The 16,230-nt window shown below is 35.3% G+C and overlaps 1 protein-coding gene across 1 annotated transcript; it reads right to left on the bottom strand.

The window, feature by feature from the left end:
- Positions 1 to 236: 236 nt before the first annotated feature.
- aldh2.2 (aldehyde dehydrogenase 2 family member, tandem duplicate 2) lies at positions 237 to 16,063 on the bottom strand. Its single transcript, XM_082170540.1, has 13 exons — positions 15,715 to 16,063; positions 13,773 to 13,877; positions 11,853 to 11,993; positions 11,231 to 11,310; positions 9,243 to 9,354; positions 7,121 to 7,249; positions 5,216 to 5,329; positions 4,577 to 4,679; positions 3,636 to 3,820; positions 2,685 to 2,849; positions 1,224 to 1,381; positions 981 to 1,095; positions 237 to 714 (listed from the first exon to the last, which is right to left on the bottom strand). The coding sequence occupies exons 1-13, from the start codon at positions 15,823 to 15,825 to the stop codon at positions 682 to 684; spliced, it is 1,551 nt and encodes a 516-aa protein (XP_082026666.1). The 5' UTR covers positions 15,826 to 16,063; the 3' UTR covers positions 237 to 681.
- Positions 16,064 to 16,230: the final 167 nt, after the last annotated feature.

Raw genomic sequence — 16,230 nt, 5'->3', positions numbered from 1 at the left:
ACTTCTAAGAATACACTAGTTTTACCATATTTACCAGAGTATTGTGTTAGTGATGAAGGAGAGAATACAAATCGTTAGTGTTTCTAAACTGAACAAATATAAAGTATAAATAAATAAAAGTTTAATCTGTGAATCCAAATAAAATGAGTCATTTTTAAATGTATTTTTCTTTCTTTTTCAGGTTATAGGATATCAGACCATATCTAACGATAAATGCTGCAAAATCACAGAGACTGTTACTGTTTGATATTCATTTATTTTCCTCTGCATGTTATTACAAAAAATATAATCAGAAAAGGACAAATATTTATGCAAATTAAGAATAAATGAATGAAGTTTATAAAAAAGAATTGGACCATTTATTAGACAAATCAGCTTATTCATGCAAATAATTGGTGTGATTATGCCGTCTATATGATGCTTGAATTAAACAGAATAAAATCAGCACAATACAGATTTCCTCACCTTTTTTTTTAAAGGTGGATAATCATAATAACTTCTGTGACTTATCACTGTTAGAACTTTATTTTTTATGTACTGATATATTATATATATTTTTTTTTTCAGTACACAATTAAGACATTATTTGATTTAATGAAATAGATTTAAAGAGTAATGTTCATTTCAATAATGCACAACTCTAATAGTTAGATGACGGCTTCTCTAAATGAATTTCTCCATTTATGAATTTTTCTGAGGAACCTTAATTGTAACCTGTGGAGGAAAAGAGTTAGTAAATAAAATGAGTGCATAGTTAATAATGGCTGCAATTTACAGATCTTTGCCCAAATACACATCTAAAACACTGCATGTACAAATAAACACATTTATAAATATATCTCACTCCTACATGACATCTTTTAATTTGAATTTTAATTATTTTAGCTTATAATCCAGATAAAAGCACGACATTTAAAGTTTACAATGAGTGAATTATGAATAATGAGTGCACTTTCGTTTTCCTGATGGTAAACCCTTACCGTTTTGACCTCGGTGTAGTTGTCCAGTCCGTACTGTCCCAACTCACGACCGATTCCCGAGGCCTTGTAGCCTCCGAAGGGAGCCTGCGCTCCGAACACGTCATAACAATTAATCCTGATCAAATCAAATCACAAGTACAAGCCAGATGTGAACACATTTCAGCATGCAGCAAGAGGTCTGATATTCCAATATCCAAGAGATCTATTTTCTTTAAGATAATAAAGCACCTCACACACACTCACCACACAGTGCCAGCACGCAGGCCATTGGATATGTAATGGGCCTTTTCAATGTTTTGGGTAAAAACAGCAGCTGCAAGGCCATATTTGCTGTCGTTGGCTCTCTCAACCACTTCTTCTAGAGATTTAAACTTCAGAATCTGCATTACAGGGCCAAAGATCTAACAGCAAAGAAAGGGAATAGCATGTTATATCATTTTACTAGATGTACATCTTATATTATAGAATCTAAATAAACATGCATCCATTCATCCATCTGTGTACAGACCAGAATGCCATAAAATGTGCAATATTATTATATCATGGGAAGATAAACAATGTAAAATGGTGTGTTATGTTAATTCAAAACAATTTCTGGAAACACTTTACAATAAGGTTCTATTTGTTAACATTAGTGAACATGAACTTGCAATGAAAAAATATTACAAAGCATTTATTAATCTTGATTAATGTTAATTATGACATTTATTAATACATTATTAAAGGTATAGCGGAGGATGTTTTACTTCCTGGTGGGTAGTCTAAACTATTGGTCCTCCTAATTGTCAATCATTCTGGTGAATCAATCAAACTTTTCAAAAAGTGGAGAGGGCGGGTCTTATCTAAAATTTGGAAAGATCCTCCTCTATACCTTTAAAATCAAATTGTATCTGTTCATTTTATTTAAAGGACCAGAGCTAACATGAACCAACAATGTTATATATAGTATTTGTTTTGAACAAGCAGACATGTATCTTTGCATAATGATCATTATATACCGAAAGGTTGGCTGGATTTCTTAATCTCAACAATTCTACTCATCTAATGTATATAGTTAATACTAATTATTTCAATCGTGACAACTCTCAGAATAGTTTTAGCATGTTATTGAATATTGCAATGTTAATGTATTTGGTCTTTGTGGACTAGATCTGCTACACTGCTGCAGCTACAGCTAATAGATACACAGACACACTATACACTATAATAAATAGTGTAAAATATGCTGCTGATGCACAAATAGAAATACATAAATCCTGTAGCAGATCTAGGCAGGTGGAGCTGGGGAGGTGGAGGGTTCAGAGGAACTGATGTACGCTGCATAACAAGCTTACAGCCAACCCTGAACCAGACTATTTAAACGTTGAGCAAGCAATCTCATTGGCTGCTGGATCAGCAGAGGCCAATCAGGTTGTGCCATTTGGTAATGATGTGATTGCTTGGAGACTGCATGCAAAGGACTAATCAGCCTGCGCCCCCTAGAGGTTCATGACTGAACTCGATATTTATGTTAATATTTATTCATTGTCGTTATTACCAATTATTTAGTTAGGACTGATTATTAAGCAGGAAATATTAAACAAGCACATCTGGAACCACACTAGAAATCAAAAGTAAGCTTAATGAGAGCTGAAAAGTTGATCTTGAAATGCATGGAAAGGCCCTTTCCCTAGTAATGCGTTAAAAGGTTAAACACACACACACCTCCTCCCGAGCAATTGTCATGTCATCCTTAACATCCCCGAAGATAGTGGGCTGGATGAAGTAACCGCGATCAGCTGCCGCCCCCCCGCCACACATGAGCTTGGCTCCCTCACGCTTCCCACTGCTGATGTAGCCAAGAATCTTCTGGAACTGCTCCTCATCGACCTTTAGTAAAGAGAAGAAATACTAATGGATGCAGTATCAGAGAACTATGAGTGATTCAGAAATATGTTACATTGATGTTCTTTTAAAGATGCTTTCACACCAAAGGAACCCACAATACAGTGCACTAAATGTTAATTGTAATTAATTACCAGGATGGGTAACTGAAAGTACCTAGTGGTAAGAAGAAACCCACAACAACTGCAAATGCAATGGAATCATACCAGACAGATTTGCTGCATAACATTGGCCAAATACTAATTAAATGACCAAATTATTAGCACAGTGGTCGGGAACCTACGGCGCACGAGCCACATGTGGAGCCACTCGACAGGTGTCTCACCCTTCACCAGAATATGATCATTGAAAATTTAGACACATAACTAAGAGTTACAAATCCTTTGTTCTACAGCCTACCGAAGTTAATGAAATGTCAATTAATGAAAAGTTGTCCTGACCAATTTGCATATGCAGTGCTCAAAATATGTAGTCCCGACTAACTAACTCACTCACTCCACTCACTCACCTCACTCAACCCCACTCACTCAACTCACTCCCTCACTCACTAAACTCACTCCACTCCACCCCTCACTCACTCACTCACCCACCCCACCCCACTCCACTCCCTCACTCACTCCCTCCACTCAACTCCCTCCCTCCCTCCACTCACTCACTCACTCCACTCACTCCCTCCCTCGTACCTGTGGGCCCTGCTCAGTCTTCAAGTCGAACGGGTCTCTCTCACTCTCACACACACACTCTCTCTCTCTCTCTTCCTCTGAGCTGTACCTGTGGGCCCTGCTCAGTCTTCAAGTCGAACGGGTCTCCCACGACCCTCTTCTTAGCTCTCTCCACACTTCGCTCAACAAACTCATTGTAGATGCTCTCCTGTACGTATGTGCGAGAGCCTGCACAACAGCACTGGCCTTGGTTGAAGAAGAGGGCGAAATGGGACTGCTCCACTGCCTCTTCCACTGCAAATGCAAATATACATGAATTAGAAAGATGAAAAAAATGTGAGGAATCAAATTTTGCTTTCTTTTATTTTAATTTTATCAAAGACTGTATGACTTTCATTCTTCTGTGGAACACAAAAAGAAGGTATATTTTGAAAAATTTCTAGGTGTCACTGTTGGTCCAAACTTGCTTTTATTTTATGGGCAAAAACAGTTGAAACCTTCTTTAAAATCTTCTCTGAACAAAACAGAAAGTCATACAGGTTTAGGACCACATGAAGGTGATTAAATGATGATATAATTAAAAGGGTGGAGAGGGTGGAAAGGTCATGTACTACTAAATCATGACTGTACTAACATTATAGGTGGACCTCAGGAAAAATAATAAAATAATAGTAATAAAATGTATTATTGACCCTTTTGAGTAGCCATAGAAATATAAACCACAAGATGAAAAGGGAATTGCGAATTTAGCGACTTTGTCACAACTTTTGTCAAAAAGTGACAAGCAACAAATCAAGCAACTTTTATGGACTGCTGGTTAACATGTCATCAGTCACTATATCACACTTGTTATGTTGTCTGACAGAAAATATGTAAATGAGAACAGCTTCATGGTACATTCGGCTATGTATTATATTAAAATAGTGCATGAGCAAGAAAAATTAAATAAAGAGCTGAAAGTTAAAGAGACTTTGAGCAGGCTTTAGCTACTTTCTATTGAAAATAGCTGTCAAAACTGCTGCAGGCATCAGGATAAACGGATGAACTCACTATTAGCATCTGATAAAATGATGTTTGGACTCTTTCCGCCCAGCTCCAGTGTGACCTTCTTCAGATTACTGGTACTCGAGGCTCGCTGGATGAGGTGACCTACCTGTTCAACCATAATAAGACAAAACCAATATTATATTTGCAATTTAAATTAAATTCTTGGGTTTCCACTATACCAAAATTCTGTCATTTATTACTCACCCTCATGTCCATGTCCAAACATTGCTAGTCTAAGACTTTAGGTAATCAAAATGTAATGCTTTTTGGGTTTAGAACAACATGACAATGACTAAATTATGACAGAATTGAATTTTTAACCTTTAATAACTCACCAAGATTGGCATTATTACCAAAAAGTGCATACATTAAGTCTTAGACACAGTAGATGCTTCACAAAAACTGTGAACAAATTTGCTCTTAGACAGTCATTTATATATTTTGCTATGGTGTGCCAATTTTAAATGTCCAAACATTAAGTATTAAATATTGTAATAAGATTTATGTATGAACAAGAAGTCCTACAACATATTATATGGCACACACTGAGAGAAAGTATCATTTCTATCAAGGTTATGACAGGGTGTGTACAGTATTGTACTTCATATCCAAGAAATATCCCTTATTGAAGAAAAACCTTACGTCGGTGGAGCCAGTGAATGCTATTTTGTCTACGTCCATGTGAGAAGCAATGGCTGCTCCGGCTGTGGGACCCATTCCTGGGATAATGTTGACAACACCAGCTGGGAAACCCACCTACCACAAATCATGGAAACACTCAAGATGGTGATTAGGTGATTAAGCAAAATAACAATGATCATGCACTTGATGGTGGGTTCAATCATGCACTGAGTATGGCTTCACTATTATAGCCTTCTTAACATATTAATTATTAGGGCTGTCACAATTCCTCTATTAAATTAGAGTACTCAATTTCAATTTCAATTCAATAAATATATGCCCTGCATGTTTAATATATATGCACTTTAATTATTTACATGCATGTAGGTTACGTGCATCTCAGAGCAGCTTTGTTCACAGTAAATGCTGCTCCTCCATATGAACTGTTATCATTTACATGCGTAAAGCACGTCTCAAACTCCATCTCTGCATGTGCTCTGAGTTTGGGTTGTTTATAACGTTCACCTGGAACGCAATGTGCGCCATTTCATCAGATTTGTAACGCAAATCATTTATTAACCTACACAGGTAGGTTCTTCGCGATTTAAAAATAAACATCTAAACTTTGCATGTTTTGATGCCCACATGTTCTTGTTCAAGAAATTACAGTGTCTGTAACATTTATATCATAAAGAAATGGCCAAATATTAAAGATTAAGTGGACATTTGTATTAAATGTCGTTTGGCCAATATTAAACAAGGATTTGATCTGCTGTTGAGTGTAACAACACCAGGCCGTTGGCAGTGGCACCCTGTGTAGGCATTTGTTATAATACATAATATAATATACATTTTAACAGTGTTGTTCTATAAAACTATATGATAACTTGCTTTTGATACTTTATTTGAACCTAATATTATTGCCTCATTGTTATTATACATGTATTTTAAGTCATTTTAAAGGGTATTATTTGCTTAGGTCTATTTTTATTACCACAAAAAATAGGATTAATCATCAAAATTATCGACTGATTACCAAAATAATCGCACGTGACAGCCCTATTAATTATACACTGTCAATAGATGCTGCAGGGATGACGCATTTCTGTAGGCCAAAACCTGGAAACGAGTTGCATTTTAGTACTTCCGGTTCCATCGTCCTGAAGTCACTGGTTTTTTAAATGTTTTTTTGGTTCAGTTTGGTTTATTCTACAGCATAAAATACATCAGTAATACCCCTTGTAATTTTAAAAGCTTTAACATGTTTTGAAAAAGGCTAACAAGTGTTTAAACGGCACTACAGGGGTTGTCTGGGACATTAAACAGATAAACTCAACTACATGCTAGTCACTTTCACAGTTTATAATCACGCTCTTGCAAACTATTCCAACCCAAATGGGATATACATGACAAAAAGAGTGAAATGTGTTATTTTAAGTGCAAATATACAGAGCTTGTCAGTGATATAAAACATCACACTGAACAGATAAACTCATCTACTTTCACAGCTTCATTGTGTTATTAATCACTCTTACAAACCATTCTAACTCAATTTTAGGGAAAATGTTTTTTTTTATACAAACACGATGAAGTGATGATTTTGAAGTCATGTGACCATGGTGTATTTCCTTTATAGCCTGTGTTTAACTTTTTACTTCTGGTGATTGTATTTATGCTTCAAAATTCATTAAAGTTGTGTCATGATGAACAAAACATCATAAACTTGGTCACAGAGCTTATTTTCTGCAATAATACAAATGCCGATGGAAAAATAGGGTTTTTCTCGAGGGAACTAGGGTGATGCGACTTCCCTGCTGCACTATGCATAAAAAAAGAAGAAAAAGATTTAAACATTATTTTGCAACTAGGATTTTCCTCAGTGTGCAAATATACAGTATGCAAATATACAGTATGCATGCCAGTCACCTCCTTGATCAGGCTGGCGATGTAAAGGGCAGTGAGTGGCGTTTGCTCTGCCACCTTCATCACCACCGTGTTTCCCGTAGCCAGAGCCGGGCCGAGCTTCCAGGCCTGCATCAACAGAGGGAAGTTCCACTGGGAGAAACACATAATCCAGAGAAGACGACATGTGAAAGACAGAAGTACAGTCAAACTATGGCTGGACAATAATTCAATATCAATATATATAGTGATATAATTATTTTTAAAGGGCTGGTATAATGCCCTGTTCACAAGATGTAAAAAAAGTCTCTGATGTCCCCACAGTGTGTGTGTGAAGTTGTAGCACAAAATACCCCACAGATATTTTTATATAGCATGTTAAAATTGTCACTTCTGTCCCTTTAAATGCAAATGAGCAGCTGCTCCCGGCACAGAGGGCGGAGCTTTAACAGCTTGTGTCCTATTTCCTCACACACACATGCACTGAAAATTAAAAAAACGTTTAGCCTTTTATGTTCAAACCGGAGTCAGACAATGATGGAGAGACTCAAGAAGAAGTGACAACATGTAGAAGCAACAGGACATTTCTGAATGGTTAGTTGATGAATTTATGAAGCTGATGTGTAGTTATCTTCTAGTCATTGATTAGCATATTCTGTCTTGATAATCAATAAATCGTGTTCAGGGGGCGGGGTTTATGTAAATGTTAGGGTTGGTGATGTCGTGACTATCAGAATCGTGACTCGCTCTCTCCTGCTTCATACAAACGCTGCTGCTGCCATTTTGTGTCTGTGGTTTTGTACACTGTTGGATTATAAGATACAAACAGGTACGATTTAAAAATAAAAAATAAAAAAAATAAAAAAGTTTAATCGGAAATCAATATCTCTCGTCTCCATAATTATTTATGTGGTGAAATGCTGTGCATGACTGTATACCGTATCTCTTAAATGTCCGTCTAGTTTGAACTTGCCACGCTAGTAACGGCTCTCTCCGCGGAAGCTTGGAGTTGAAATATTTTATTAGGTCTTTAAAAGCAGACCAATATTTTTCGTGTCTAATTATTTTACTTTACTATCTACTTACTTTACTAATTATTAACTTTTTAATGATTTACTTAGGTCTTCATCACCCTGTCGGGGTTTATTTTGAGAGAACAACCGGCTGGATGTACATTATCCCTTACTATCCCTTATAGTTTAGAAAACTAATGCAGTGCCCGTGCAAAACCAACTTTTGTGTGTTTTGTGTGTGTAATTGTTGGTTCGGTGTGTTTGAGTGCTCATTGTTACAATTACACAGCAAAAGTACAGTGACATTTTTATTTGTGCATGGTAGAAAAAGCAAATACTGATACTGACATAATGACATACATTAAATATGGAAAATTTAACTACACGATTGAGGGAGCAGGCTTCACAGTGAACTCTGAGGAAACGCTATGCTTGAGCAAACAGTTTGTGAATAGGCTACTAATGACGGCGGTGAAAGAGACCGTGAACACATTGAATAGGACATGTTTAGTTGGTGAATAGGACATGTTTAGTTGGTGAATAGGACTAATGGTTCGAGAGATATGCGAATAACAGACACACAGACAGAAAGACGTTCCAGTAATTTATAGATAGAAGATGGCAATAAAATATGACAAGAACTCAGAGTTATCACATCAGTTGATATTTGACTGGTTTTGTCCATCCTTCTGTTAGACTCTCACAGATGAATTATGTTGAATATCTGTCAGCTGTTAAATTTAACTACACAATTAGATAATACCAATTTAGGTCAACAAATTAACAAGCAATGCTTCATTTTGTTCAGTCTGTGTGTAAAAAGGTCCATTAGCAATTAAGGAAAAAACACTTCAGCAAAACGTGCTCCGGTCAAAGTGTCGGAATGATTTTTGGTTCCAAATTTTTATAAATGTTACTGGCAGTCACTGTATGAAGAATGTCTGGTTATAATATTTCACCGTTTACTTTATTTTGCTCTCCTCACTTACATAAATTAACTATAGTGTCCTGAACTCACCAGTAAAAAATATCACAAATTATATCTGAGGTTTGAATAATTTTTGGTTTGACTGTATATTGTATTACTCGGCAAATACACATTGCATTCTGAAATCCCAAAAGCATCTACTTACAGGGATAATTTGACCACACACTCCAACGGGCTCATGCCTTGTGTAGCAAAAGTAATCACCATCAATTGGAATGGTTTTCCCTCCCCATTTGTCTGCCCAGCCAGCATAATACCTAAAAACCAAACACACACACACACACACACACACACACACACACACACACACACACACACACACACACACACACACACACACACACACACACACACACACACACACACACACACACACACACACACACACACACACACACACACACACACACACACACACACACACACACACACACACACACACACACACACACAAAAGAGTTCTGAGCTTCTGATTGAATTCACCCCCTTTATCAGATTTACATGCACACTAGTCACTATAAACAACCTATGGAACTACTGAGATCAGATCGGATTACAGATTATAAAGCTTGATAACGCACGATATGATGCAGACCACAACATACAGTAGTATATGCCATTTCTGTTGTCTAAATTGACTAAATATTTTTTGTTCTATTTTGAAGAGAATTAAAATAGTTCAAAAACAGAATCACCATTTAAGAGATTACTTATGTAATGCAACAAATAAATATATAACTAACTCAAAAAGAAATAGGCCTACACTGTAAAAAAAATTAAATGTATATATTTTTTTTACATTACTCATCAAAACAAGTTAAGCAATTTTTCACTTTTTTTGTAAGTTATACAAGATTCAACTATTTTTTTTTCAGTCAGTTTAATGTAATTTAAAGGAGAACTCGGTAACTCTAGCGAACTCTTGTCACTTCGCTGATTTTCCCTTTTGTTGTCGCATGTTTTCCCCACGAGCTCCCCCTACAGCTGTGGGGGGGTGTGTATATTTCACAACACAGTCGTAAAAAACTCACTTGCGGCGGCCTCCTCCCCCTCTCTACCGCTGCTCATGTGCGTTTGTTTTGATCGGAGCAAGCCAACTGTATCGCGTGGAGCTATGTCTACCGAGGTGGGTAATCTGGTAATACATCATACATGCGTGTGTGTTTATGTCGAATTGCCGTAAAGCAATTTGTGTTTCGCGCTCGTTCTCGTTCTAGTTCTCGCTTATCACGAGACTTCCAATTTCTAACTTGCCGGGACGGTAGTGTTGCAAGTTGCAAGGTTGGTTTTCCGCCTGGGAACGCTGGGGGGAGCTGGGAAAGTCACCAATATCACCAGAACAGGTTGTTTAACCATCCAAATGATTTCTAGACAGTTTTATTAAGTTAAAAAAGTTACCAAGTTCTCCTTTAAGTTGATATGACTTAAATAGCCAAGTTGATTGTACTTTAAAAAATTAAGGCAGTAAATTTAGATTTATGTATTTGAATTGCATATAAAAAATTAATCCGTCCATTACACACACTACACATAATTAAATAAACTTAATGGGATGCATATTTTCTGTAAAGCTGCTTTGAAACCATATGTAATGTGAAAAGCACTATAAGAAATAATCTTGAATTGGATATTCATACATAAATTAAACTAAAAAAATGATGGCATAGTTTATCATCAACTATTTGAAAATGTTTGATTTTATTTAAATAATCATTAAAATAATAAAAAAATTCACTTATTCAAATTGCTTAAAATCAGCACGAATCAGTTCATTGTGAAAATAATTACATTTATTCAGTTAAAAAGTATGAACATGGTTAAAATATGGCTAGTTGTGGAAAACGCAATATTCAGTTAGTTAAAATGTATGAGATCTAACCTGGATTTATTAATGACAAATTTATAAACCTGGTTTAAATTTTAAAACACATCCAGTTTATTAGTTTACAAGTTACTGATTAGTAACTTGTAAGAGACAGGACTTCAAATAATCAAGTGATTACGGAGTTATATTAGAATAAAATCCAATGTGACGTTAATGCAATGCAATCATTATTATGTAATGCAAATATTAAGGAAATGTCAAGTGTAGAAAACACTGTGTACAAATCACCATGAGGACAGAAAGTTCACCTCAAGCATTTGACCACCATGGGCACGTCCACGCTGTAGGACACCGCATACGGCTTCCCATTGTCAAGAGTCTCTAGTTCCTATTGAAACAAAATACAAATAATTTTAACATATGGTGGTATTATTGTAGATCAAGAGTCATTTTTACAGATATGTATAACTGATATGTTTCAAACTGCATTTAACAATGAAAGAGATTACACAATACTTTGAAGCTTAATATTGAACTAGTAATACTTGTACTTATTAGTACAAAGTGTTTAGACTCTTATTGATTGTCTTTGTCTGCAACTGAACGCATCATCTTGTTTGCTTTCTCATTTATAATATTTTCTAGTGCTCTATAATTGTTATCCTGTTTCCTTGTTCAAATATGTTTTAAGGATTTTGTACCTTTTCTTAAAGTTTTGGAGGTCTTCTACAATAGGTTTACATGCATCGAAGGTTAAAACAGGTGTTACTGTTCGATCAAGGATTCGGTCTCTCTAGACCCCGTCTTTCCACGAGCCTGCTCTGCTCTGATTGGCCAGAAGCATACTAAAAATATGCTTTCATGCATACAATAAATCAGCTCAAAGTCTATATGGCAGCACACAGGGCAAAGGTTGTCTGAGAGACTCACAGCTAGATAGGCAGAATCTCTCTCTATGCAGTCGGCCAATCGGCTCAAGAGCAGCCCGCGATCCGATGCATCCATACGTCTCCAGGGAGAGCCGAGCCTGAAGGCATCTTTGGCAGCCTTGACCGCCTTTTCCACGTCCGCCTGGAAGCAAAACGACAAACATGGGAGAGAAACAGACTAAAAATGAGCAAGACGATGCTTAAAGTGTGTAAAATAAACTTAAATTATCTTTCAAATATATTTAAAATTATATAACCTACAAGTGTTTTACATTCTTTTTGTGATAAGAAAACATCTCTAAACTTCTGAAAGTGAACATCAGTGTTTTACTGTAGTATAAGAAGTGTTATTTTAACATCAGTGTAAACCTCGGGGTTCAGGGGTTCAGGTTATCCTACATTAGGATTATTTAACAACAGAAACTGAATAATCAAATGTAAAAATAAAACTCTGCTTAGTTTTCACTGTATGAATTAAATATATCCTGATTCTTATTAAAGTTATTCAGCCGAGAGCAGTGAGTGATTGTCTCTGTCTTTTGTTCATGACCCCAGTTATTGCAAGCCGTTGCGATATTCATATTGCGATATTTCGATATATATTGTACAGCCCTACAAAACATTTATTTATTTATTTTCTGGATTGCATAGTGCAAAAAGTCCAAAGTGAACTAAAAACAAATGAACAAGAGCAAACGTTTCAGCACATAGCCATCTTCAGTGCTCACTCTGCAACAAACCTTCACCCTTTTGTTGGTAAATTAGCTATTAGGGGTCATCAGCTGACCTTCATCATCACAAGTACAACTCTATCACAGGTCTGATAATTGGCATGCATGACAAAATATTACAAGTATTCAATTATAGCAACAACAAAAAAACAAACAAAAAAAAAAATCTTTACAAAAAGCAGGAAGGTTCTAGTTCTTCATTCATGCCATCAGGGGATAAAGAAACATAGACTGAAATTGTCATGTTTAATTTCCACAGTGTCAGTGGAGTTCATGCCAGTGCCTGCATCTTTATTAAGTTATGCTTATTACATTATGTCTGAGAGGTAACATCTGTTTAGTTTAAGCAGGGTATCTGATATGTGTTAAATAAACATGCATAGCTATTTTTAATCCCAGCTCCTGGTTTACATCTTGTGTAGGAAAGTCAAGAGGAGCGGGGAGGGTGTTTGTTCAAGTCATGTTCCTGTCTATTCCCATTTACAGAGAACTAGATAAGAATATAAATAAATAAAACAAAGTAGGATTTTAGATTAGAATTTTGACTTCTTCAACTTTATCTGGCGAATACTACTGTTGTGTACATAATCATTTGTACTTATCCCTCGTTTCCTTGTTTTTTTTAAACATGCAAAAACCGGATTAGAAAGTCATTTGTATAAAATATTCTGTATATATATTATATATATATATATATATATATATATATATATATATATATATATGCATATTTACACTTACCTACCTAATTATTCTGCTTTATCAACATTCAACAATTTTCACATCTTATTCTGTTTGTTTAAATAATAAAATAATTAAAGATTGATTGTACTGTAACACAAGGGTCCCCAAACTTATACCTGTACATCACCACATTATCTACAGTAAAACAGAACTTAACAATAAATACTGATAATCCTGATTATTTTCAACTTTTGTCACTGGAGTGAAAGATTTTCACAGATTTAGGTTTATTCCTCACACAAAGCTATCATGTTGCTTCACAAGACTCAGTCCTGTTCATTGAATTGTATAGAGAGAGAAAGATCTGTATGTTCAGCCGGTTTAACCAGACACGACCTTACCAACTGAAAAGAGCCCAAATCCTCGGGAGTTTTCCAGCCAAGACCAGTTGGTTTAAGACTGGTTTATTATTCTTTCCATATAAAATGAATAGTTCAAACATCTACCTTATCCCCCTCAGCGACTTGGCAGATCACTTCACCAGTGGCAGGATTGATGGTCGGAAAGGTTTTCTTGCTTTCTGCGTCGTGCCACTCATTGTTAATGAAAATCTGCAGAGAGAGAAAGAGGCACATTGACATACTCTGGTATTTAAAAATGTTAAAGTCAACTTTTACTGTTATTATTGTCACATTGCAAATCAATGAATAAAAACATAATAGAGCAAATATTTACATGATGGCACTGGCGGTAAATTATGACAGATAAGACTAAGGACGCATCATGACATGGAGGTAAAAATGTGGTATGCCATAACTTGTTGCATAATGTGATGTTATCATCAGATAATTCTATGATAAGTGTGTCAAAACTATTTCAATATTTCCGTAGTTGCAAGTATATTCCAGTGAAAAAGCAACATTAGAGTGTGTGCATTGGATTTATTTATTTATTTTACACTGTAGCCTTAAAACGTAATGCCACACAATGTGAAATCTTCAAAATAAATGTGAACAAAAACATCAAATATTATTTATGATATAAATCACCAACCAACGTAGCATCTTTGCTCAACTAGTTAAATTATTCTGTTATATAACACAGCTCAGTCTCAGTCTATTCTCTACATCAGCATCACATTCATATTAAAATGTGATGTTGTAACAATACAAAACAAATGTAATATTACTCACTTCACTTTATTAATGATTAACTTTTTACTCTGCAATGCATTTGTGCAGTTTTGGAAGGATAGCCTATATGGTATTATTTTAGATTTTTTTGATGTAGACTTTACTTTAAAAAAGATAGACAATTCTAACTTTAATTCATGAAGAGCTGCACTTCTTCACCACCTGCCCTAAATATAATGACATTTCAAAAAAACTTCTTCCCCAAATTTGAAATTATTTGTTAAATTAACTTCAAAAAGTTGATGAATGATGTACAAGCTCAGTATTTACTTAGTGAAAAAAGAGACTGCATTTCACTAGCAGCAAAGTACATCAGTTCCTGCCACAAAAACAGGGAAGTGTCGACTAAACAGTGAATTACAGTGTTTAATACAGAATTTGTTCTAATTTGTTCATGCGCTCTCTCTCTCTCTCTGTGTGTGTGTATGTGTGTATGTATATATATATATATATATATATATATATATATATATATATATATATATATATATATATATAGAGAGAGAGAGAGAGAGAGAGAGAGAGAGAGAGATTTTTTGGATTTTATAACACTTTATAAAATAATTTAAAAACAATTAACGAACATACACTTTACTCAAGACATTTAGCAAAAATTAATTCACCATCTCTAACAAAAGCACAACATTTCTTTGTAAGTCCATACATTTTCAAATTCCTCTATATTCTTCATAGTTTTATAAAATAAAATCAATCATATTTAATTCTTATTTAGTATTACATTATTTAGTATTACATTTAGTATATTTAGTACTACATCCCGACCAACTACACCATCTATTTATATATATATATATATATATATATATATATATATATATATATATATATATATATATATATATATATGAGAGAGAGAGAGAGAGAGAGAGAGAGAGAGAGAGAGAGAGAGAGAGAGAGAGAGAGAGAGAGAGAGAGAGAGAGAGGAAAGATAAGAAGATAAGATAAACAGGGAATGGCACTTTCGTGATGGAGGCGGAGTTTGAAAACATGCCAAGTTTGTTAACCTGTTAGACTAATGTCTTCTACACACACATTCATTTAAACGCAATGATTCGACGACAGAGACATTTGAGGGACATGAAAATGTTACGCGACTATCAGCGTAATGATACTATTGCAAACGTTTAATTAAGACGCGAGTTAGAATATTAGCACCACGAGACATGTCACTTACTAAACCTACCTATGCATGAGAATAAACATGCATGAGCATTCCCAGCATGTTGGCCATTACCTTGTTGTAGTGAACGTCTGGGTGAATGTTCGGTGCCGGAATCGTTGAATGCTGACATGCTGAGATACGAAAAACTTGTGGAAAAGTTCGGGAACAAACCGTGCGCAGCATTATGGACTCGCTTGCCTTGAACTGATGAACTCGAACTTCACAAACGCGTTCGCTTCTGCCAGAGACGTTGCCAGATCTTTGACAGGAAACAAATGTTTAAATACCAGTCCACTGTCACGCGTTTAACTGTTACATAACACTACAGTTATTCACGATCTTTGTATATTCCCTTTCTTCAGATCTTTATCTGGACAACATTTTTTTTTACAACAAATAACTCGGAATGAGATGCAAAACAAATGTCGAAAACTAGTGGACTTGGCAACAACAAGTGTTGACGTGCGTGTAAAAGTCCTCGTGATTAATCCAATAATAATAACAAAATCCAATTTTTTGAGGAAACAAACGAATCCTATAATAAAATATAGATATTTAAAAAATAATTAAATTGTATAAAATTATAAC

Source organism: Leuciscus leuciscus (assembly GCF_965113295.1).
Source record: "Leuciscus leuciscus genome assembly, chromosome: 5".
NCBI classification, from domain to species: Eukaryota; Metazoa; Chordata; class Actinopteri; order Cypriniformes; family Leuciscidae; genus Leuciscus; species Leuciscus leuciscus.
This window is presented reverse-complemented; position numbering and strand designations above follow the sequence as displayed.